Source organism: Rhinoderma darwinii, chromosome 1, assembly GCF_050947455.1.
Source record: "Rhinoderma darwinii isolate aRhiDar2 chromosome 1, aRhiDar2.hap1, whole genome shotgun sequence".
Lineage (NCBI taxonomy): Eukaryota > Metazoa > Chordata > Amphibia > Anura > Rhinodermatidae > Rhinoderma > Rhinoderma darwinii.
In genome coordinates this window covers 149409739-149432414 of record NC_134687.1, presented here as the reverse complement: position 1 = coordinate 149432414, position 22676 = coordinate 149409739, and the positions used below count along the sequence as shown (strand labels likewise).

The following is a 22676-nucleotide window of genomic DNA, read 5'->3' as shown; positions in this document are numbered from 1 at the left end:
CATGGGCCCAAACGGCAGTTTATCACCACAAATAGGGTATTGCCACACTCAGGACAAATTGGGCAACGAAATGCGGTATTTTATTCCTTGTGAAAATAAGAAATTTTGAGCCAAAACTACCTCTTATTGGAAAAAATTACATTTTTTTGAATTCACAGCCCAATTCAAATAAATTCTTTGAAAAAACTGTGGAGTCTAAATGGTCACAACACCCATAAATGAATTCCTTGAGGGGTTTTGTTTCCAAAATGGGGTCACTTTTGGTGGGTTTCCATTGCTTTGATACCTCTGAGGCTCTGCAAATGCGACATGGCACCCGAAAACCAATCCAGCAAAATCTGGACTCCAACAAACACATAGCGCTCCTTTCCTTCTGAGGCCTCCCATGGGCCCAAACAGCAGTTTATCACCACAAATGGGGTACTGCCGCACTCAGGACAAATTGGGCAACAAAATGGGGCATTTTGTTCCCTGTGAAAATAAGAAATTCTGATCAAAAATGACATCTTATTGGAAAAATTGTCATTCTTTTAATTTCACAGCCAAATTCAAATACGCGCTGTGAAAAAACTACGGGGTCAAAATGGTAACAATAACCATAAATTAATTCCTTGAGGGGTGCAGTTTCCAAAATGGGGTCAGTTTTGGGGGATTCCTACTGTTTTGGCACCTCAACACCTCTCCAAACCTGGCATGCTGCCTAAAATATATGCTAATAAAAAATCACCACCAAAATGCACTAGGTGCTTCTTTGCTTCTGGGGCTTGTGTTTTAGTCCACGAGCGCAGTAGGGCCACATGTGGGACATTTCTAAAAACTGTAGAATCTGGACAATACATATTTAGTAGTGTTTCTCTGGTAAAACCTTCTTTGTTACAGAAAAAAAATTGAATAAAATTGAAATTCAGAAATAAAAACGAAATTTGCAAATTTCACCTCCACTTTGCTTTAATTCCTGTGAAATGCCTGAAGGGTTAAAAAACTTTCTAAATGCTGTTTTGAATACTTTGAGGGGTCTAGTTTTTAAAATGGGGTGCTTTATGGGGGTTTCTAATACATAGGCCCCTCAAAGCCACTTCAGAACTGAACAGGTACCTTAAAAAAAAGGCTTTTGAAATTTTCTTAAAAATATGAGAAATTGCTGTTTATGTTCTAAGCCTTGTAACGTCCAAGAAAAATAAAATAATGTTCAAAAAACGATGCCAATCTAAAGTAGACATATGGGAAATGTGAACTAGTGACCATTGTGGGTGGTATAACCGTCTGTTTTTCAAGCAGATGCATTTAAATTCTGAAAAATGCTATTTTTTCTAAATTTTCTCTAAATTTTGCAATTTTTCTCAAATAAAGACTGAATATATCGACCAAATTTTACCACGAACATGAAGCCCAAAGTGTCACGAGAAAACAATCTCGGAATCGCTTGGATAGGTTTAAGCATTCCGACGTTATTACCACATAAAGTGAAATATGTCAGATTTGAAAAATGGGCTCTGAGCCTTAAGGCCCAAACTAGGCTGCGTCCTTAAGGGGTTAATGAGGTAACACTGAAGGTGGCCGTGTAGTAAAATCTAATGTTTCTATTTAACAAGCTCTCTAAATCTCAACATTTAACAAATACACCCCTAAAATACTAAAAGCATTCTTTTCACACCAGCAGTAAAGAAAAATAACACATTTCCATTCCGCTAAATTAATTAGAGATGTTTTACAACAGTATCTTGGAATAAATGCATTTTAAGTATCTAAAATGAAGGTGAAATTCTTCATTGATAAGACCAAATGCATTATTTCACCCTATGTTATATCATATTACATTATCGTATATTTATTACCTTACCAAGAATCCACTTATGAAATGTGTCATTGTAATTGCAAGGAAATGTTCAATATATAGGCGTCTCCTTTGTTCTCTGAAATACAGTGAAAACAACTACACCTATTTCTAGTCAGGGGTGCAGCTATAGGGGGTCCAGAGGTAGCGATCGCACATAGTGCCTGAGGAGGCCAACAGTCCCCGTCTTGTTTCCTGTTGCCTTTATAGTGCCAACATATTCTGCAGTGCTATATGGAGATTGCATCCTTCTCATCGTCCCTGTCACCAACGGGGCTCACAGTCGAATTCACCAATCTCAGACGCACTAGGGCTAGTTTTCATGGGTAAATCATTACCCTATCAGTATATTTTTTGGAGTGTGGAAGGTAACCATAGGAAACTCTTGCAAACACAGGGAAAACATACCAACTACATGTAGATCATGGCACATGGTAGGAGAGGGCCCTGCTACAGATTTGGCATTGGGACCCAGGAGCCGCAAGTTACACCTCTGTATTTAGTTATGAGCTGTTTCCAGTAGAATGCTTCATGCATGCTTTAGACCAGGGGTCTCAAACTCTGCCGGGTAAGTGGGCCACATATAGAAAAAATGGGAAGTTGACGGGCCGCATTACTTTCAAATTTGATACAATACAAAATTATTGTTAATCAATTAGTTATTTGAACTACTATAACACTATATTACATTACTATAATAATAATACTACATTACTATAATAATAATACTACATTAATATAATAATAGCGCTAGATTTAAAATTTGAGATATTTCTCCACGTACTTATTTCAACAATCCAGTTTTCCAGTTTAAGTGTCGCTAAATGCAGTCCAGCGGCTCAGTTGGCAGACACACGTCAAGATTGGGCAGCCCCTTTTTAGATAGTACCACAGAGTCCTCTCTAGATACTGCCACAGTGCCCTCTGTAGATGCCGCCACAGTGCCCTCTGTAGATGCTGCCACAGTGCCCTCTAGATGCTGCCACAGTGCCCTCTGTAGACGCTGCCACAGTGCCCTCTGTAGATGCTGCCACACACCCACTTGTAGATGCTGCCACAGTGCCCTCTGTAGATGCTGCCACAGTGCCCTCTAGATGCTGCCACAGTGCGCCCTGTAGATACTGCCACATTGCCCTCTGTAGATTTTCACACACTGCCCTCTGTAGTGTCACACACTGCCCTCTGCAGATAATGCCACACACTGACCTCTGTAGATAGTGTCACAGTGCCCTCTGTAGATACTGCCACACACTGCCCTCTGTAGATAGTCACAGTGCCCTCTGTAGATGGTGCCACAACCTGCCCTCTGTAGACCGTGCCACAAACCACTGTAGATCATCACCCCCCTCCCCCTATAGATAGTACCACATCCCCCCTATAGATAGAACCACATCCCCCCTATAGGAGTGGAATCCAAAGCCAGAGCATGCTGATTCACTGGCCTGGGATTCCTTTGCTGTAGAATGGGCCCAACACACCCCACCCTGCTGACCGCACCACACGCCCCCTCCATGTAGGTAGCTCCATTGAGACTCCCTCCTCGACCGGGGTGGGTAGCGCTGAAAAAAGTGTGGTGTGTGGGGTGCTACCACAGAGGGTTTCCACTACATGGGATTGTCGGACCACTACTCGCCAATGCGTTCGCAGTGTGGGAGGACTGACGTTGCGAAGGAGCGCTCCTCCTTCTGCCCGCTCTATCATCTCCCCGCGTTCTCACCAATGCGTTCGCAGTGCGGGAGGACTGACATCATGGAGTGCTCCTTCCGACCGCTGTATCCTCTCCCCGCGGGCTCACCAATGCGTTCGCATTGCCGGAGGACTGACATCATGAAGGAGCGATCCTCCTTCCAAACGCTCTCTCCTCTCCCCGCGGGCCGCGGGCCGCAGATGACTGCCTCAGGGGCCGCATGCGACCTGCGGGCCGCGTGCTTGAGACCCCTGCTTTAGACAAATGATCACCAGTGTGACTGCACAGAGACTTCAGCTTTCAGTAGAACTCCTCAGAGCATGGACGCAACATTAGTCTAGCATTATTTAATCAAATAAATGTTTTTTTCTTTTCTCTATAGTTGTGGAAGCTTTTTTCCTAAATTCTGAAAAGGAGCAGTATCTAGAAGTCGAACTTGGGCCGTAAGTTCTTCATTTGTATCTCTAGTAATTTATTTCAGTATGTGCGAGTGGCTTGTGACTGAAAATATGCAGCTCATTGTTAGGGTATATCCACACGGGCCGGTAATGGTGCAGCAGGAAGTCACGCCACATTAAGGCTGGATTCACACGAGCACATTACGTCCGTAATAGGCGGAACGTATTTCGGCCGCTAATCCCGGACCGAACACACCGCAGGGAGCCGGGCTCCTAGCATCATAGTTATGTACGATGCTAGGAGTGCCTGCCTCGCTTCCAGACAACTGTCCCATACTGTAATCATGTTTTCAGTACGGGACAGTAGTTCCACGGAGAGGCAGGGACTCTTAGCATTGTACATAACTATGATGCTAGGAGCCCGGCTCCCTGCACTGTGTTCGGTCCTGGATTAGCGGCCAAAATACGTTCCGTCCATTACGGACGTAATGTGCTCGTGTGAATCCAGCCTAAAACTGCATGTAAATTCATGCAGCCTTGCTGCAGTGCGGTCATGGTTCATCTCTGTGATGTAGCATTTCCGTCCCGTGTAAATATTTCTTTTCGAGGTACCACCTGTTAATAATGCCCTGTATGGCTCCCAATTTCTCGGAGTACATCCAGCATGTTTGGGCATTGGTTGGATAGCTTCGTAAATGAACTACCAGCCTTTTACATTCATTTTTATTCCGGTAGTTTATAGAGCAGTGTTTTTTACTCTGGCCATTAATGGTTAGAAATACACGTTCCAATTCATGGCTATAAGTAACAAACCTTAATCTGTTACAAAACACGTCACCATTTTTATCCTGTACTATTATATACCCTTAATTAAAACCTATGTTTTCTCACTTTCTTTCTCTTCCATGGAAGACAGTGGAAATATTGCTTCATTTTTGCATGGTAATTTCCATTGACTTGACTGGAGTGTAACTGTCATACAGCAGCGTTATATCTCTGAAACTGTAAGAATAAACAGGTTGACTCATGGCCTATTAGGGAATATGGACGTCATAGAGGGGTTTCCCCATTGAAAATCCACAGCATGCTCTCATTTCCGCTCTGACTTTTTTCACTATGCGTGGATGGGGGTCTTCAAAATTCCATCAACATGTATTGAACTGTAATATGCATCTTAAATCTGCGGCAATTACACTACATCTGAACTTGGCCTAAGTGTGGATCCTACTCTAGCTGACCTGAAGTTCATCTGAATGGCCACAATGTATTTTATTTCATTCCCCTTGAAGTTCCTCTGCCAAATCAGCTCTTTGCCTGGAGCCGGACCTGTGGTGAACTATTCTCCCACGGCGGCTCTTATCTGAAAGGGGTTGTCTCTATGAGAGCTTGGGAGAGAATGATGGGCACATTATGGCAGATTTACTACTGTGTCTACTTCTAGAATGTGAGGCAAAAAATGTGCCACAATTTGGCACATTTCATTTCAGACGAGATGTTTGTGCTTTACAAGACTCTTTTTTAAAGTCTTGACTTTAAAGGCGTGACTTACCGGAAAGGTGGCTTGGCTTTAAGTTCGCAAAAAAATCTGTTGCAAAATAAGCCAGATCAAAGGTGGTATATTAGGAGGAGAAAAGGGTCTAACAAGTCAATCGAGATGTGCCATATTTGTAATACAACATGCAACTCTGTAATATATTTGGAGCGTCTTCTGGCTGCCTTGTCGTAGTTTACACTATCTAAATCTCAGACAGCAGTCGTAAATCTGGCCCACTGAGTCCCACAAATAGCCCAATTCACTGCTTTCGTATAGATTTTGATTTTGGGTAAATTTTTGTAGAGAAAAGTCACGCAAAATAGGTTTTCTAAGGAAGCCTAAATATGGCTTCTTCATGTTAACTAAAAATTGCCGAGCAAATAAATGTATAGGCGATACATTAATTGCATGATAAATGTATGATAGCTGGGGGCCCAACTCTGTCATTTGAACGAGTCAAGAGTGTCCAGTTCCTCATCAGCTACACGACCGTGGTGAGGAAGAGTATGAAAGAAATGGCAGTCGTTACTGTAATATTTAAATATATTACATTGAAGCATGCTGAAGGGTTTTATATATAAATCTTTTAGTAGGTCTCCTTTAACCCTTTGGCGACATCCGCCGTAACGTACGGCAAATGTCGCCCGTGTAAGTATGGAGCAGGCTCAGGAAGTGCAGCTGATACCCTGCTCTAACGGCCTGGATTGGAGATATTGACCATACATTGCAATACAGACATATTGTAATGTATTGCACAAGCGATTGCATGTTTAAAGCGATTTACACCTTTTGAGGGGCATTTTTTTTTCTTTTTTCATAAACCGGTCAGTCGGTGTGTTTAGTGTAACTTTTTAATTAGTCTTTATTAAAAAATATTTTTACTTTTTTAGATACAGCTGCTCTGTATTCTGTATACAGAGCAGCTGTATCTTTCGCGATTACTTGAATCCGTCAGGTAATAGTGGAATTGCTGGATTTTGTTTTTTCTATTCCACCCCACAAAAAAATTGAGTTTTTCAGTACATTATATGGTACAATAAATAGTGTAATTAAATAATGCAATTTGTTAGGAAAAAAAACAAGCCCTCATATGTATGTCAACAGAAAAGTAAATAAAAGTTATGGCACTTGGAAGGTGGGGATGAAGAAAACAAAAATGAAAACTGGCTGCGGTTTCAAGGGGTTAATAAGTGTTTTAAGTTTAGACAGAGACAGTAAATAACATTGATGAGGTTCCAGTCGCAGATCTGACCGAGAATACTGGAAACTATAGTGCAGCATGCTGGGCTATTGTTTCCGGTAAAACCACAGACACCCCGATGGAACCCATTAAAGTCAATGGATTCCGTCGGCCGCCGGTGAGATCCATAGTGCAACGGAATTGGTGCTCCCGGTTATTCCCTTGTTCTGCTCCTCTGACGAAGCATAACAACGGAGTGGCGAACGCAGATGTGAACGAGGCCTAAGGCTGGAATTACACATGTAGTTTTCATGGCAGTTTTGATGCAGTTTTTTGTGTTAAAGCCAGGAGTTGATCCAAATGAAGGATATAATGAAAGAATACTTTGCATTAACTTCTGTGTTCGGTGAAAAAACTGCCACAAATACTGCACGTGTGATTCCAGCCTTTAATGACCATTTGTCTTCTGATCACTTTTTTTGCAGCTTGAAGTGGCCTAGAATAACACCACTCATTTTACTGGAGCCTTGTGTGCATATGCAGTTACAATTCAATGCTATGTAGAGCTTTAGAAAAGTAAGAGACCAAGCTGAAATTAAGGGTTCCGCACCTATTTGGAGGTCCTGGGATCCTTCTTTCAGGCTATTCGTGGAACACCTTACTGCATTTCTTTTTTCTTACATTCCCAAAAATATTAGTACTGGAAAACTTTGTTATCCGGACAAGCTGTTTTTTTGTTTTTGTTTTATGGGAATGACTGTCCGGGCATAAATCATTCTAAGTGCTGTAAACCGTGTTTAATCAGTAGCAGTTAAGATGCTACTGAAATTTTGCAGAGCTGAAAATGAGCTATCCTAAAACGTTCTTGTGCCGCACTACTCTTAGTACTTATGAGCATACTGCATGCTAAAAACGATCCGTACATGGAAGAATTAGTGGTGTTAAAGAGAACCTTTCACCTGCCCATACATTTGCAGCTGATTACAGCATGTAATAGGGAGGGCTGCACGAACCATGGGGCACTTTACATTTTTTTCCTACCCTCCTCCGTTATTTAGATATCGGTGCCATTATATTTGGCGCCCGCTCACGAGAAATCACACAGTCTTGTATGTGTCTGCCGAGAACTGAAGAGTGAGTGAGGGCATGCATGCGCGCGCGCATGCGTGCACAGCTCCCAGCTGCTCTCCTTTCTCCAGCTCTTGCTGTGGCACTGTCCGTAGCTGATTGGACAGTGTCACAGCGATGTTACATGCCCCACTTGCCATTACATGCCCCATTGACCGTTTAGGGGGTTATTTAAATATTGGGTGCCAAATATAGCGGCACCGATACCTAAATAACGGAGGAGGGTAGGAAAAAAATGTAAAGTGCCCCAGGTTTGTGCAGCCCTGCCTATTACATGCTGCACTCAGCTGCACATGTATGGGCAGGTGAAAGGTTCTGGCTCTGTTCACACGTCGCCATCGAAATCCGAAGTGTATTTCAACGTCAGAAATCCGAGGCTAAACCTTGAGTTTCTGCTACAGATTTGCTGCGGGGGTGCAGCAGATCCGCACGAGTATTAGTCCCATTATCATTCATTAGGGCTTATCCTCTGCTTTTCCGTGCGGAATAATTAGCAGGCTACTTATTTCCGCATCAGATTTTTTACTTCTGTGTGGACAAAAATCTGTGCGGAAATTATTCTTAGCATATGAAACCCCGTTGAGGAAACTCCATTCAAATGCAAGAAATGCTGAATATTGTCGGGCAGATATCGGTGCAGAATTCCACACCCGTGACAAGGGCCATATCATGCTCCATTATGGGGAGCATTTATTAACATTGGCCCACATTTATTATTGAGTTTACACCTGATTCTGGCAAAAATTGCACAGGTTAAAAAGCTGCATCTAAAATTGTGTCCGATTTGCGCAAGCATGTTTGCGGCATTTTTCTTCTCACTCTCACTCATTTGCCTTTAATGGAAAGGTGTCATGATTTTTTTTCTTTATTAATAATTTGTGTTTTTATTATATTAAATATTATATTTACTTTATTTATATTTTCACATAATGTATTTTTTTTTATTTAGTTTTTTTTTAATTTCATCTCTGTATGTGTCTCTTCACGACACACACAGATGCAATACGGCAGCTACAGGGCATAGGAGATAGGAACAGCTGTCTAAGGGCTTATTCAGACGAACGGGATATACGTCCGTGCAACGCGCGTGGTTTTCACGCGCGTCGCACGGACCTATATTAGTCTATGGGGCAATGCAGACAGTTGCGTGATTTTTCCGCAGCATGAGTAAGCTTCCAAAAAGTCACGACATGTCTGTTCTTTGGGCGTTTTTCGCGCATCACGCACCCATTGAAGTCAATGGGTGCGTGAAAATCACGCATGCCACACGGAAGCACTTCCGTGGAACAAGCGTGATTCGCGCAACAGCTGTGAAAAGGATGAATGAAAACAAAAGCACAACGTCCTGTTCTGTTTACAAACATCCAAACGGAGTGTCATAATGATGGCGGCTGCGCGAAAAGCACGCAGCCGCGCATCATACGGGGCTGACACACGGAGCGGTTAAGTGCCTTTTGCGCAGGCAAAACTACCGCGTTTTTTGCGTGCGCAAAAAGCACACGCTCGTGTGAATCTGGCCTAACTCTGTACTGCGCATGCTCTGCCACATGCAAAGTTCAGAGCGACCCAGCATAGAAGCTGATTTGTATGGGGAAAGCCAGCACCATTTTGGTGAAGACCGGCCGCACTGCAGGTAAAGTGAGTGTGTATGTGTGGAGGGGTGCGTATGGGGGATGTGTGTGGGGGGTACATGTGTGTGAGGGGGTACCTTAGGGGGTTTTGAGTCGTTGCATGTTTGGGGGGAGGCTTGTGTAGCGGGTGTGTGTGTGTGCGAGCGTGCATGTGGTGAGTGGTTTGTTTGGGGGGATGGGGCATGTGTGTGTGTGTTTGGGGCGGTGCGGTTTATTTTTTCTAAGCCGCTGCATGTTTGGGGGGTTTGTGAGGAGGTGTGTGTGGGGGGGGGGGGGTTGTTGGCGGGGGTGCGTGTGGTGGCTGGTTTCTGTGTGGGTGGGTGGGGTGGGAAATCTGTGTGGGGGTGTGTGGTTGTGTACTTGTGGGGGTAAGTGTGTGTGTGTGTGACTGTGCGTTGGGAGTGGTGTGTTTTGTTTTTTTTAGCGGCTGCATGTGTGGGAGAGGTTTGTGAGGGGGAGCTCCATTATGCGTCAGAATTAATAACTATTAATATTTCTGCTGCATCTCTAGTTCTCATCCCAGTTCATTTACCTCTAGTTTCTTTTGCGGCGCAGGGGAGAAAACAGACGTCTGCTGTAAGTGAGTGTAAGTATTTTTAATATTACTAACTTTATTTTTTTTTGTTTTGCAGGTTCTGCTGGACCTATTGGACTACATCATAGATTCGGTGGACTACGACGATGATCTACGTGTTTTTTTTTTTTTTAATAAAATGGATAAACAAGGGTCTTGTGAAGGAGTTTATTTCAAGAAAAAAATATTTTCTTGTCTGTTTTTTTAATACTTTCTTAGTGCGTTATTAATGGGAGTTGTCTGTTTGACTACATCCATTACTAAGGTGTGGCTTAGTGTTAGCCAGTAAAAAGGCTAGCAGTAAGCCCCCATTATTACCCTTGTACCCACCGCCACCAGGGGTATCAGAAAGACCTGGGTACAATCCAGTACGCGACTATCTGGAGCGGCCACAGGCTGGTATTATGAGGCTTAGCCGGCCTAAAAACTGTGGCCCTTCCCACCCTTCTAATGCAAGGCTGCTGCTGCTGCTTTATTGTATCTTGCTGGATACGAAAAATAGGGGGGACCACACGTCGTTTAAAAAAAAAAAAATTTAAATCAATAAATACTTGACGAAAATGACGTGGGGTCCCCCTTATTTTCATAACAAGCCAGATACAATAAAGCAGGAGCAGGTTGGAATTACCAGGGTGGGAAGGGCCACTTGTTTTGGCCCTTACCAGCCTAATAATACCAGCCTGTGGTTGCCTTGACCATCACTACTGGTGGACGAGTATCGGATTGTACCCGGCCCTTCCCGATACCCCTGGTGGCGGTGGGTATCGGGGTAATAATGGGTGGTTAGTGGTAGCCTTTTTACTGGCCAACACGAAGCCCTGGACGTCGCCAAACAGACAACTGCTATTACTAAGGCGCTAATAAAGTATTAAAAAACAGCCATAACTCCCTGTTCACACAGAGATGTTTGGCGTGGAAACCGCGTCGAAATACGCACCATAAATCCCTCAAAATTGCCCCGCATTGATTTCAATGTGATGCAGAGGCATCTTCTTCCCGGGCGGCTTTTGGCCCACTCGTGTGGAAAAAAAGCGGCTTGTCCTTTCTTGGCGCAGCTTTCTCCTCTGACCTCCTATTGAAATTAATGTGAGGCAGAGAAAACCTGTAACGCTCGTTTACGAGCATGTTTCATGGCGTTTTTTGGCCGTGGTCCTTTCATTAGATTCAATAGCCGCGGGTAAAAAACGCACCGAAAACCACGGACAAAAAAAGAGCAGGCAGTTCAAAATCTACTTCAAAATTCCTGAAGGAATTCTGAGGCAGATTTTTTTCTGCCTGCAAAAAACTCTGGGTGTACATGCGGTTTTCCCGCGCGGCTGAAAAGCACATAGAGAAATGCATGTGTTTTTATCGCAATTTTTTTCGATGCGGTTTTCGCTCTGTGTGAATATACCCTAAGAAAATATTGAAATAGAAACTCCCCCACACAACACTTGGTAAGCATTTTATTAAAAAAACAAACAAAAAACTTTGTTCGAAGTAGTCCAAATGGTCCAGCGGAACCTGCAAACAAAAGTTAGTAATATGAAAAATAAAAAAAATTACCCACAGCAGTCTTCTGTCTTCCTCTCTACACCGCAATAGAAACTAGACGTCAATGAAAAATAATTTCCTTAGGGCGTGTTCACATGGCGCTAAAAATCCCAAAGTGTAAATGTGTCAAATACACAAGCGTTTCTTGTGAAGCGCTTTTTAAAATACAGGCGTTTTTCGTGTATTTTTATATGCGTTTCGTGCGTGCTTTTTGCAAGTTTTTTGGCGCATAATTAGGACACCCACTGACTATGGGAGCATTTTACGCACCAAAGAATTGACCCGACACCTCTGTGCGCGTTGTGTGTACTAACAGCTCGCTTTACTATTGATGTAAATGGGTAGCTTAATAAAGCGTTTTGTTATGCGTTTTTTTGGCGTATACAGTGCGCCAAAAAACTTGTAAAATACACGCCGTGTGAACCTGTCAACTGAAAAGTTATTCACCACAGGGTATTCCCTCTTGACATTCATCATTTTTAGACTGTGTGTTATATATCTTCTGCCGGCTGCCATTGTAAAATCACTGTACAATGGCAGTTGGACACTGGTTGACAATTTGAAGACACCTTTTCCTGGCTTGTAGCCACAAATAGGGAGGGGGGTGAGTCTCCCTCCCACATTTACAGCAGCTGTGAGTCAGGTTGCTTTACCTGATTCACCTTGCTGTAATTCTGGGAAGTGCTCACTCTGGTGGCCAACATAGGAAAACGTCAAATTATTATTACATTTTTAATACATCCCACCTTGTGGAAGAAAAAAAAAATACACCAAAAGAAAAGAAGAAAAAGAAGTAACTTGCTTAACAACAAAATTAAATTTGCGACACATTCCCTTTAAGTGGGCATGGTCAAGCTGTAAATGTACTTTTAGACTTATTTATCAAAGGCAAAGTTTAAAAAAAGTCACAAAATATATACAGAAGTGAGGGTTTTTAATGTAAAACGCACAGCAGCAAGTATTTTTTTTATTGGTTTTAGATTGCAGAACTCGAGGACTGGTCTTAGCAGTGTGTGACTTGTGTGGTTGCACAGGTCGCATAGGCCCTCCCAACTTAGAGGTCCCCACCAAGTGTCTTAATATTGAGTGAATAGCAGTAATAATTAGACATTTTATAGCGCTGTTATTAGATTACTTCATGTATGGTGCTATTATTTGGTCTCTGTATGGTTGTATTTGCTTTGTGTGGCACTGTTTCTTAGGCACTGTACAGTTTATAATATTTCACTGTTTGGCGGTGGCGGCAATTGTTAGTTACACTGTATAAGGGTATGTTCACATGCAGTGACCAAAAACGGCTCCTGATTTTCAGATGTTTTTGTAGCAACTCGCGTTTTTCGCGGCGTATTTTACGGCCGTTATTGGAGCTGTTTTTCAATGGAGTCAATGAAAAATGCCTCCAAAAACGTCCCAAGAAGTGACATGCACTTCTTTTTTGCGGGCGTCTTTTTACGCGCCGTATTTTGACAGCGACGCGTAAAATTAAGGCTCGTGGGAACAGAACACCGTAAAACCCATTGAAAGCAATGGGCAGATGTTTGTAGGTGTATTAGGGGCGTTTTTTCAGGCATAATTCGAGGCGTAAAACACCCGAATTACGTCTGAAAACACTGCGTGTGAACATACCCAAACGGTACACCGCTGAACAAAGCGTTTATATTGAGAGGTTGCTAGATAAACCCTGTGATGTCCTTAATAACATCACAGGAATTCCCTGTGCAGAGAAGTCACAATCTGCGTCTTCTTTGCCTGTCTGTATATGAAGATCACTGATAATGATATAATGTGCTTTTCCCAATGGATCACTGATCTGTACACCGCGTTCCAAATTATTATGCAAATGTAATTTTTCGCTGATTTTCCTAAATAGTCGATGCAAATGACAGTCAGTATAATCCTCAAGCCATCAACCGTTGGAGTATAATGCAAATTTTATTGAACAAATCTCCTAATGATAACAGATTTTTTTTTTTAGAAGTAAAAAACTCAAAATGCACTGTTTAAAATTATTATGCACAACAGAGGTCAAGACATTTTAAAGGTTGTAAAGAGAACTAAAATGGTAATTTGTTGAATTTGCAGCATCAGGAGGTCATATTTACAGAAATCAAAAGCTCTTTCAATAAAAAAAAAACCTAACAGGCCAAGTTACATGTTAACATAGGACCCCTTCTTTGAAATCACCTTCACAATTCTTGCATCCATTGAATTTGTGAGTATTTGGACAGTTTCTGCTTGAATATCTTTGCAGGATGTCAGAATAGCCTCCCAGAGCTTCTGTTTTGATTTGAACTGCCTCCCACCCTCATAGATATTTTGCTTGAGGATGCTCCAAAGGTTCTCAATAGGGTTGAGGTCAGGGGAACATGGGGGCCACACCATGAGTTTCTCTCCTTTTATGCCCATAGCAGCCAATGACACAGAGGTATTCTTTGCAGCATGAGATAGTGCATTGTCATGCATGAAGATAATTTTGCTACGGAAGGCATGGTTCTTCTTTTTGTACCACGGAAGAAATTGGTCAGTCATAAACGGTACGTACTTTGCAGAGGTCAATTTCACACTGTCAGGGACCCTAAAGGGGCCTACCAGCTCTCTCCCCATGATTCCAGCCCAAAACATGACTCTGCCACCTCCTTGCTGATGTCGCAGCCTTGTTGGGACGTGGTGGCCATTCACCAGCCATCCACTACTCCATCCATCTGGACCATCCAGGGTTGCACGGCACTCATCAGTAAACAACACGGTTTGAAAATTAGTCTTCATGTATTTCTGAGCCCACTGCAACCGTTTCTGCTTGTGAGCATTGTTTAGGGGTGGCCGAGTAAAAGCTTTATGCACACTTGCAAACCTCTGGAGGATCCTACACCTTGAGGTTCGCGGGACTACAGAGGCACCAGTGGCTTCAAATACCTGTTTGCTGCTTTGCAATGGCATTTTAGCAGCTGCTCTCCTAATCCTATTAATTTGTCTGGCAGAAACCTTCCTCATTATGCCTTTATCCGAACAATCCCGTCTGTGCTCTGAATCAGCCACAAATCTTTTCACAGTACGATGATCACGCTTAAGTTTTCTTGAAATATCCAATGTTTTCATACCTAGTGCAATACCTTGGACAATTTCACGCTTTTTGGCAGCAGAGAGATCCTTTTTCTTTCCCATATGGCTTGAAACCTGTGGCCTGCTTAATAATGTGGAACATCCTTCTTAAGTAGTTTTCCTTTGATTGGGCAGACCTGGCAAACTAATTGTCACAGGTGTCTGAGATTGATTAAAATGATCCAAAGAGCCCTAAGACACAATATCATCCATGAGTTTAATTGAAAAACGAATAATTAAATTTTTATGACACTTAAATACAATGTGCATAATAATTTGGAACACGGTGTATATGGGAAACAACAAAGAATACACAGATCAGGTGTTCCCCAGTATGCTATGCCCCTATAGTCAAATAAATAAATAAATATAGTAAATTGTAAAAAAAGGAAAAGCCACCCTCCCCTTAAAAAGTGCACCTCTATGAACCTGTCACAGTGCGGGGTGTAGACTCACTGGGCCGTACCGCGTAGCGGATAGGCAGCTGGCCAACCAGGTACAATACAATGTCTCTAGTCCAGAAAGGGTACCTGTGGCAATGTAGACAGTAGCGGTAATTCAGGCTTAAGATAAGGCTCCAGCAGCAGACCGAAACCCGGTGGGTGTAACACAACAGATGCAGCGGAAGACACAGCTCAACTTCAACTCTAGACGGCACAGTAGCACAGGATACAGGGTACAGGCAGCAGGAACGGGTAATACTGGGAACTGGAAAACACTGGGAGACCATTTGCAAGACAAACTTAAGGTATACAACAACACTCAGGCAAAGATCGAGAGGGCAGAGCCCTTTTTATAGTCCAGCAGCATTCTGGACTGATTGCAGATTGGCTGCAATTGTGCGCGCTCTGGCCCTTTTTAAGGCCATGCACGCGAGGTCGCACGCACTCTGTGGCAAACAGTCCCAGAAGCAGGAAGTGAATGCCGGCGTCTCCCTGGAGGGAGATGCCGCTGTGAACTCACATGTCCATGGCCGCGGCTGTCAGAGGGTCAGAACGACGGGCCGTGGCCATAGACGTTACAGAACCCACATGCTCCAATATTAGGTGCACAAACTGATTTTACATGGGTATCTGATGCTCAGGCAATAATATGTCCCTGTCACACAGAATGTATGTCACCCAAGACATTTAATAATTACCCCCGGACACCTATTTCTGGCTGTTCTAACACGGCTATATCTGCTTATAAAACTAATATAGAATTTTTGTTATGGACACTATGATGACATCATACGTTACACAATATTCACAGTTTTTACATCACTATGTACCGGAGACTAAGGCTGGGTTCCCACAAGTTGGATAAAAGCATATCCGACCTAGGACCCGCAGCAAATTCCACCAGAGAAACGACACCAAATTGTGGTGCAGGTTTTCGGGTAGAAACTCTGCTGCGGAAAGCAGCACTTGGAAAAAAAATAAAGTCTGTACTTACCCCGGGTCTTTGTCATTGTGAGGGGTACGTGTAGTCTGGCCTCCTGAGATCACGCTGCAGCCCATGTGAACGCTGCAACCTGTGATTGGCTGCGGCAGTCACATGGGATGAAAAGTCATCCCAGGAGGCCTACCTGGACTAACAACAGTGGAAAGCGTCGCTTTGACAGCCGCATCGCTTTGACAATATTTTTTTTTTTTTTCATTTTACACATCAAAAAGGCTCACATTTTATTTTCTTATTTGCGATTTATACGGGTGAATCGCAGCGTTTCCGCTGCAAAAGTCTCAACACTTGCTATTTGTTGCAGTTTTTACATCACAAATGAATTCAATAGGGAAGACCCGCAACAGAAAAGCAACAAACTTGCAGCATAAATTGACATGTTGCACATTAAAACTCTGCACCGCAGGTCAATTTATGAACGTTCTCCCTGCACATTTTTTCTGCAGCATGTGCTTGAGATTTGCTAAATCTCATTCACTTTGCTGTTACTGTAAATGCTGCGACATTCCAGCACAGAGTTCCGTTATTGTGTAAATTCCATAAAACTTACGTTAGAGGCTCTGTCACCACATTATAAGTAGCCTATATTGTACATGATGTGATCGGCGCTGTAATGTAGATTACAGCAGTGTTTTTTTATTTAGAAAAACAATCATTTTTGACAGTTATTACCTATATTAGCTTTATGCTAATGAGTTTCTCAATGGACAACTGGGCATGTTTTATTATATGACCAAGTGGCCGTTGTACAGAGGAGTGTATGATGATGACCAATCAGCGCTAAACACTTCTCTCCATTAATTTACACTGCACTAGCGATATAGCTATATCGCTATGTGCAGCCACATAAACACACTATAACATTACTGCAGTGTCCTGACTATGAATATACATTACCTCCAGCCAGGACGTGATGTGTATTCAGAATCTGTAGCGTCTGTGAGAGACTACAACACAGCGAGATCTCTCTGTAAATGACAGTTTACATCGTAATCTCGCGAGACTATGCCTGCTATGCTGTAAATCACCGAAAAGTGCAGAGAAGTGGTCAGGATTCTGAATGCACATCACGTCCTGGCTGGAGGTAATGTATATTCATTGTCAGGACACTGTAGTAATGTTATAGTGTGTTTATGTGGCTGCACATAGCGATATAGCTATATCACTATGTGCTGTATAAATGAATGGAGAGAAGTGTATGACGCTGATTGGTCAGCGTCATACACTTCTCTCCACAGCGCCCACTTGGCCATATAGTAAAACACGCCCAGTTGTCAATTGAGAAACTCATTAGTATAAAGCTAATATAGGTTATATCTCCGTCAAAAATGATTGTTTTTCTAAATAAAAAACACTGCTGTTATCTGCATTACAGCACCGATCACATCATGTAGAAGATAGGGCACTTATAATGTGGTGACAGAGCCTCTTTAAGTAGGAACCGACCAGCCTTAGGGGAATAATTTCTGGAGTACATATTATTCAATCACCTTTAATGCAACATTCCAAAAGGTGAAATTTTGTTCCGGGCATCAAGGCATGTTCATGCAGGGCTGATACACTGCCTAAAAGTATGCAGCATATCTCACCTAGAACCTGCAGGGAATTCTGGACGAAAAACGCACCAAATTGTGGAGAAGTTTTGGGAAATAAAAGGTCTATACTTACCCCCCGGGCATTGCCATAGCTACGCATCCCCCTGTTCTCCGTGCAGCCCGGCCTACTATGATGATGCTGCAGTCCATGTGACTGCTACAGCCTGTGATTGGCTGCATCAGTTACATGGGAAGAAAAGTCATCCCTGGAGGCCAGACTGCAGAACAGAGGGAGGTGTCACTGTGACAACTTCCAGGGGTAAGTATAGAGCTTTTTTTTAATTAAATTTAAACAATAAAAGGTTGGTTCTTTCTGATTTCAAATTTTTGCAGTGGAATCACCGCTTTGCCACTGCAAAATGGCAAAATTTGCTATTGGCTTTACCGCCCCATTGAATGGGAAAAACCAGCAACAAAAGTGCAGCAAAATGTTCATAAATTGACGTGTGGTGCATTTTTGTTTAATCCGCAGCATGTCAATTTCTGAACATTTTCTCAGCTGATTTTTTCCGCAGCGTGTGGATGAGATTTCTTCAAATCTCATCCACTTTGCTGCTATTGCAACTTGCTGCGGATTTTCCACTAAGAAATCCATTACGGAAAAAACGCAGATAATCCACCACGTGTGCACATAGGGTATGTTCACATGCTAGACTAAAAACGGCTGTAAAATACGGAGCTGTTTCAAGCTGTTTTCAGATGTTTTTTATGTATCAAGCGTTTGTTGATGCATTTTTTACAGACGTTATTGGAGCTGTTTTTCTATTAAGACAATAAAAAACGGTTCCAAAAAGAACTCGTTATAACTTATTTATGGGGCATTTTTTCACGCCATTTTTACAAACGGACGCGTAAAGAAACGCCCCGTGGGAACGAAACGCCGTTTTTCCCATTTAAATCAGTGGGCAAATGATTGGAGGCGTTCAGCCTCCGTATTTTTAGCTGTTTTTCGGGACGTTTAGGGTAAAAAACATCTCCCGATTTTGAGACGTTTTTTAAGCAAACTTGCGTTTTTCGCTGCATTTTTTACGGCCGTTTTTGTAGCTATTTTTCTATAGAGTCAATGAAAAACGGCTCAAGAAGTGACATGCACTTCTTTTTTTTCGCAGGCGTTTTTTTACGCAGCCGTTTTTAAAAACTGCTTCCGATTTTTAGGCCGTGTTTCGGCTGTTCACGGCCCGAAAAACTGCCGAAAATAAGCAGTGTGAATATGGAGTGGATACACATGCGTCAGATTTTGTTGCAAAAAGTTCTGCGAATTAGTATCATTCATCCGGCACTTTCAGCAATCCATGCACCTGCTGCAGATCAACTCAATTCAAATGAATGGAACTGATTTTCAGTCGCAGAAATTTCTGCAACAAAATATGTTGTGTGTGAATCCACCCTTTGGCCAGGATCACACACACAGTTTTGGTGCAGTTTTGGGCTGAGTTTTTTTTTTAGCTAAAGCCAAAAGTGGATCCAAAAGAAGAAAGGAAAGGTACAAAAAAAAGATTGATGTATCTCCTTTCAGAAAAGCTGAGCCAAAAACTACATCAAAACTGCATGTGTGTGATCTGGCCTTAAAGAGTTTTTTTGGTTCTTTTTCTTTTTTTAAAAGAATTCTTTATTTTATCTTTTTATATAGCTATAGTGGCCAAATCCAAACAAGAATCCACAACAAAATGAGATCAGGTATTACAAATTGTTACTACCGGATTCCATTTATATATCTTACAATCTTGACTTACGGAAATAGGAAAAGGAAAAAAAAAGATAAAAAAGGCCCCGCTGCACAGGCATATACCTCCATCTCTTCCAGTAGCCATATAGTAAGCCATGGTAACTTCATCCTGAGCAGCCCCACAATAAGATACGATACTCATCGTATTTCTGAAATTCCACTGAGGGATACCATATTTTATAGACTCTATCATATGCGTCAATCAAAGAAGAGGTTAGATTTTACATTTGCATGATATCGTTCACTTTAGAGACCCATAGAAAACGCGTAGGAGATGCCGTTTTCTTCCACATTAATGGAATGCACATTCTCCCTGCCGTTAATAAAAAACATAAAAACGATAGTTTATGATAGATAATTGGAGTCTCAAATGGACACAGAAGGAGCAATGCCTGGTTCAGGTCCAATCTAGCCCCGGTAACGCTGCAAATAGTCTCCTTTATCCCCTCCTAAAAAGGAGATAGTAGATGGCAGGACCAAAAGGTGTTTATAAGGGTGCCAATTTAATTCCCGCATCTCATGTTGGATAAGGGCATGGAGGCATGATGAGACCCTATACTATTTGGAAAGTAGTTTATAGCTGGCTTCCTGAAAACGTTAACTAAGGGAGGATTTATGTGTCCGAGTAAAAATTCTTAGTCTCTACTCTGAGGTGAGGGAATTACTGAGATCCACCTCCCACTGTAGTATAAATGGTGGAGGTGCTTGGCAAGCACAACATCTCAAAGGAGGTTTTATCCTTTATATAAAAGTTTGGTGATGGGAGGGACATAAAGAAGGGTTTTAACTGTATTGATTTCCAAGGCCCCAATGGAATAGGAGGCGACAGGCTTATCAGAGAATCTGAGGAAGGCTATAGATTGTTCATTTGTAGGTCAGTTACTCGAAACTTAGCAGCAACCTGTAACGCTAGTGGAGGGCCCCGCATCTGCCAGCGGTCCCCGCCGCCGGGTCTCGTGCCTCTCTTGGTGCGCTCCATCTTCTGCGGCTCACGGGTGCCGGATCCCTAGAGCGGCCACCTCTTGAAAGGCCACTGTGGGTGACATTTCTAAAGTTACCCAATCACCCCTGCTGTTTCCCAGGACTATTTAAGGCACCACCTCCATCTCCCAAGTGCCTGAGCAATGTTGTTGCTAACCCAGTGTTAGTCTGAGATGGTTTCGTAGCCTGTTCCTGATTCCTGTATCCGTGACAACTTCCGTGTCTGTGACTACTTCAGTATCCATGTCCAGTGTCCGTGACGAGTCCAGTATCTGGGTCCAGTATCAGAGTTGACAGGATTAACCAAGTGCTTGAAAATTATCTTTGCAATTTTGTATCTGCTCAACACGGCAACTGGGTACACCACCTTCCATTGGCTGCATTCTCTTATAATAATCACACGAGTGAATCTACTGCTACATCCCCATTTTTCATTGTTTACAGTCAACATCCACATGTCCCTCTTCCTGTACCTGCTACATCCCAAGTGCCTGCAGCTAATGCTTCTTTTAGAAGTTTTCTCCAGAACTGGCAGCAAACCAAGTCTGTGATCCTGCAGGTGGTGGATCGCATGAAGAAGTATGCTGATAAGAAAAGAAGGCCGCCTCCTCAGTTCCTTCCGGGAATTAAGGTCTGGTTATCTTCTGAGAACATATACCTGAAAATTCCCTCCTACAAATTTTCTTCTAGGTTTCTCTGTACCTTTTGAAGTCTTGCAACAGATTAATCCAGTGTCCTACAAGTTACGTTTACCTCCTACCCCCAAGATTCCCAATTCCTTCCAAGTATCTCTCCTGAAACCTGTGATCCCCAACCGGTACAACAAGTCCTCCATTTCTTCTGGCCCCAGGGGTTCAGCTGATGTCTTTGAAGTCAAGGAGGTTTTGAACCACAAGCGGGTTAGAGGAAAGACTTTATCTTGTGGACTGGAAGGGCTTTGGTCGTAAGGGGGGGTACTATAATGGTAAGTTCACGTAGAATTTTTTTACGTGGAAACCGGTCGAAAACTGCGCCAAAATTATTTCCAAAATCGCCTCCCATTCAGTTTAAAGGCCTATTTTGGACCGAAGGACGCAGGTTTTTTTTTTTTCGCTTTTTCATTTCTTACTTTTAATCTTTCTTGGTCAAAGTACCCATAGAAGTACTTTTTTTTGTTATGTGACAAGATGTATTTTTAATGGCACCATCCAGAGGTACTTCTAATGTATTGTATAAGTTTTATTAACTGTTTTTTTCGGGGTGGGAAAAATAGCAACTCCACTATGTGTTTGTTTCACTGTGCATTAGAAGTTATTTGATAACTTTATTCTGTGGGTCGCTACAATTATGGCTATACACAATTATGGCTATACCAAATGTATCTAGTTTATTTTTTTATTTTTTTCTACTTTTGCCCAATAAAAACACTTTTTTTAGAAAAATATTTTTTTCTGCATTCAAAGCCCCCTAACTTTTTTGATTTTCTGTCAAAGGAGCTCTATAAGGGCTTGTTTTTTGCAGGACAAGTTGTAGTTTTAAGCTATATTCAGATGACCGTGAAAAAAAAATGTCCATTAAAAACCGATCAATTGTCAGTTTTTCATGGCCATTTTGCATCAGTGTGTCTCTAAATTTTCATCCATTTCCAGTCCGTCTGTCCATTTTTAATGGCCGTTTGACATTCGTTTTCATCAGTTTTTCATGGTTGTTAAAAAAAACCTGATGACTTTCATTTGTCAGGCTTTTTTTGTCCCAACCCCCTGAAAACACCCAAAAGAAGGTCACATGTTCACCTAGACACTATTTACAGCCTCCCTGTATATGATGCCACACACCTCCCTGTATATGATGCCACACACCTCCCTGCTGTCGCGTTGGGGACGTGGACACACTGGGCCGTACCGCCTTAACGGGATGGCAGCTGGCCAACAGGACACAGGTCACAGTCTATAGTTCGTATAGGAGTACCTGTGGTAGCTCAGACAGTAGCAAGACAGACTCGGCTGGGACTAGGCAGAAGGCACGCACCAGGCATGGTGTAGCAGGACTGGCGTGGTACTCAGTGCAGCACGACTCCAACTCAATACGGCACTTGGTCCAGTATAGCACAGGATACAGGTAGCAGGAACGGGAAACACTGGGAACTTGAAAACACTTAGGAGACCACTTGCAAAGACAGACTAGGGTAACGACAACAAAGCTCAGGCTATGCAGGGAGAGGCAGAGCCCTTCTTATAATCCAGGGTGATTTAGGAGCAATCAACTCAATGTCACACATGTGTGCACTCTGTCTCCTTAAGGCTGGACTGAGCTCGCGAGCGCACCCTAGTGGTGGCTGCGGAACAGGATGGGCG

General features: G+C 42.7%; 1 protein-coding gene across 8 annotated transcripts in view; it reads left to right on the top strand.

Moving 5' to 3' along the window:
* The window catches only part of C1H4orf33 (chromosome 1 C4orf33 homolog), a 149597-nt gene that overhangs the window by 86730 nt on the left and 40191 nt on the right, over positions 1 to 22676 (top strand). For all 8 annotated transcript variants that reach the window (XR_012883021.1, XM_075860447.1, XM_075860452.1 and 5 more), the window contains one exon: positions 3904 to 3964. Coding sequence is in view for 7 of the 8 variants with exons in the window: in XM_075860447.1 (XP_075716562.1) it covers positions 3904 to 3964 (61 nt within the window). In the remaining variant the exon portion in view is untranslated. The remainder of the gene's footprint in view (positions 1 to 3903; positions 3965 to 22676) is intronic.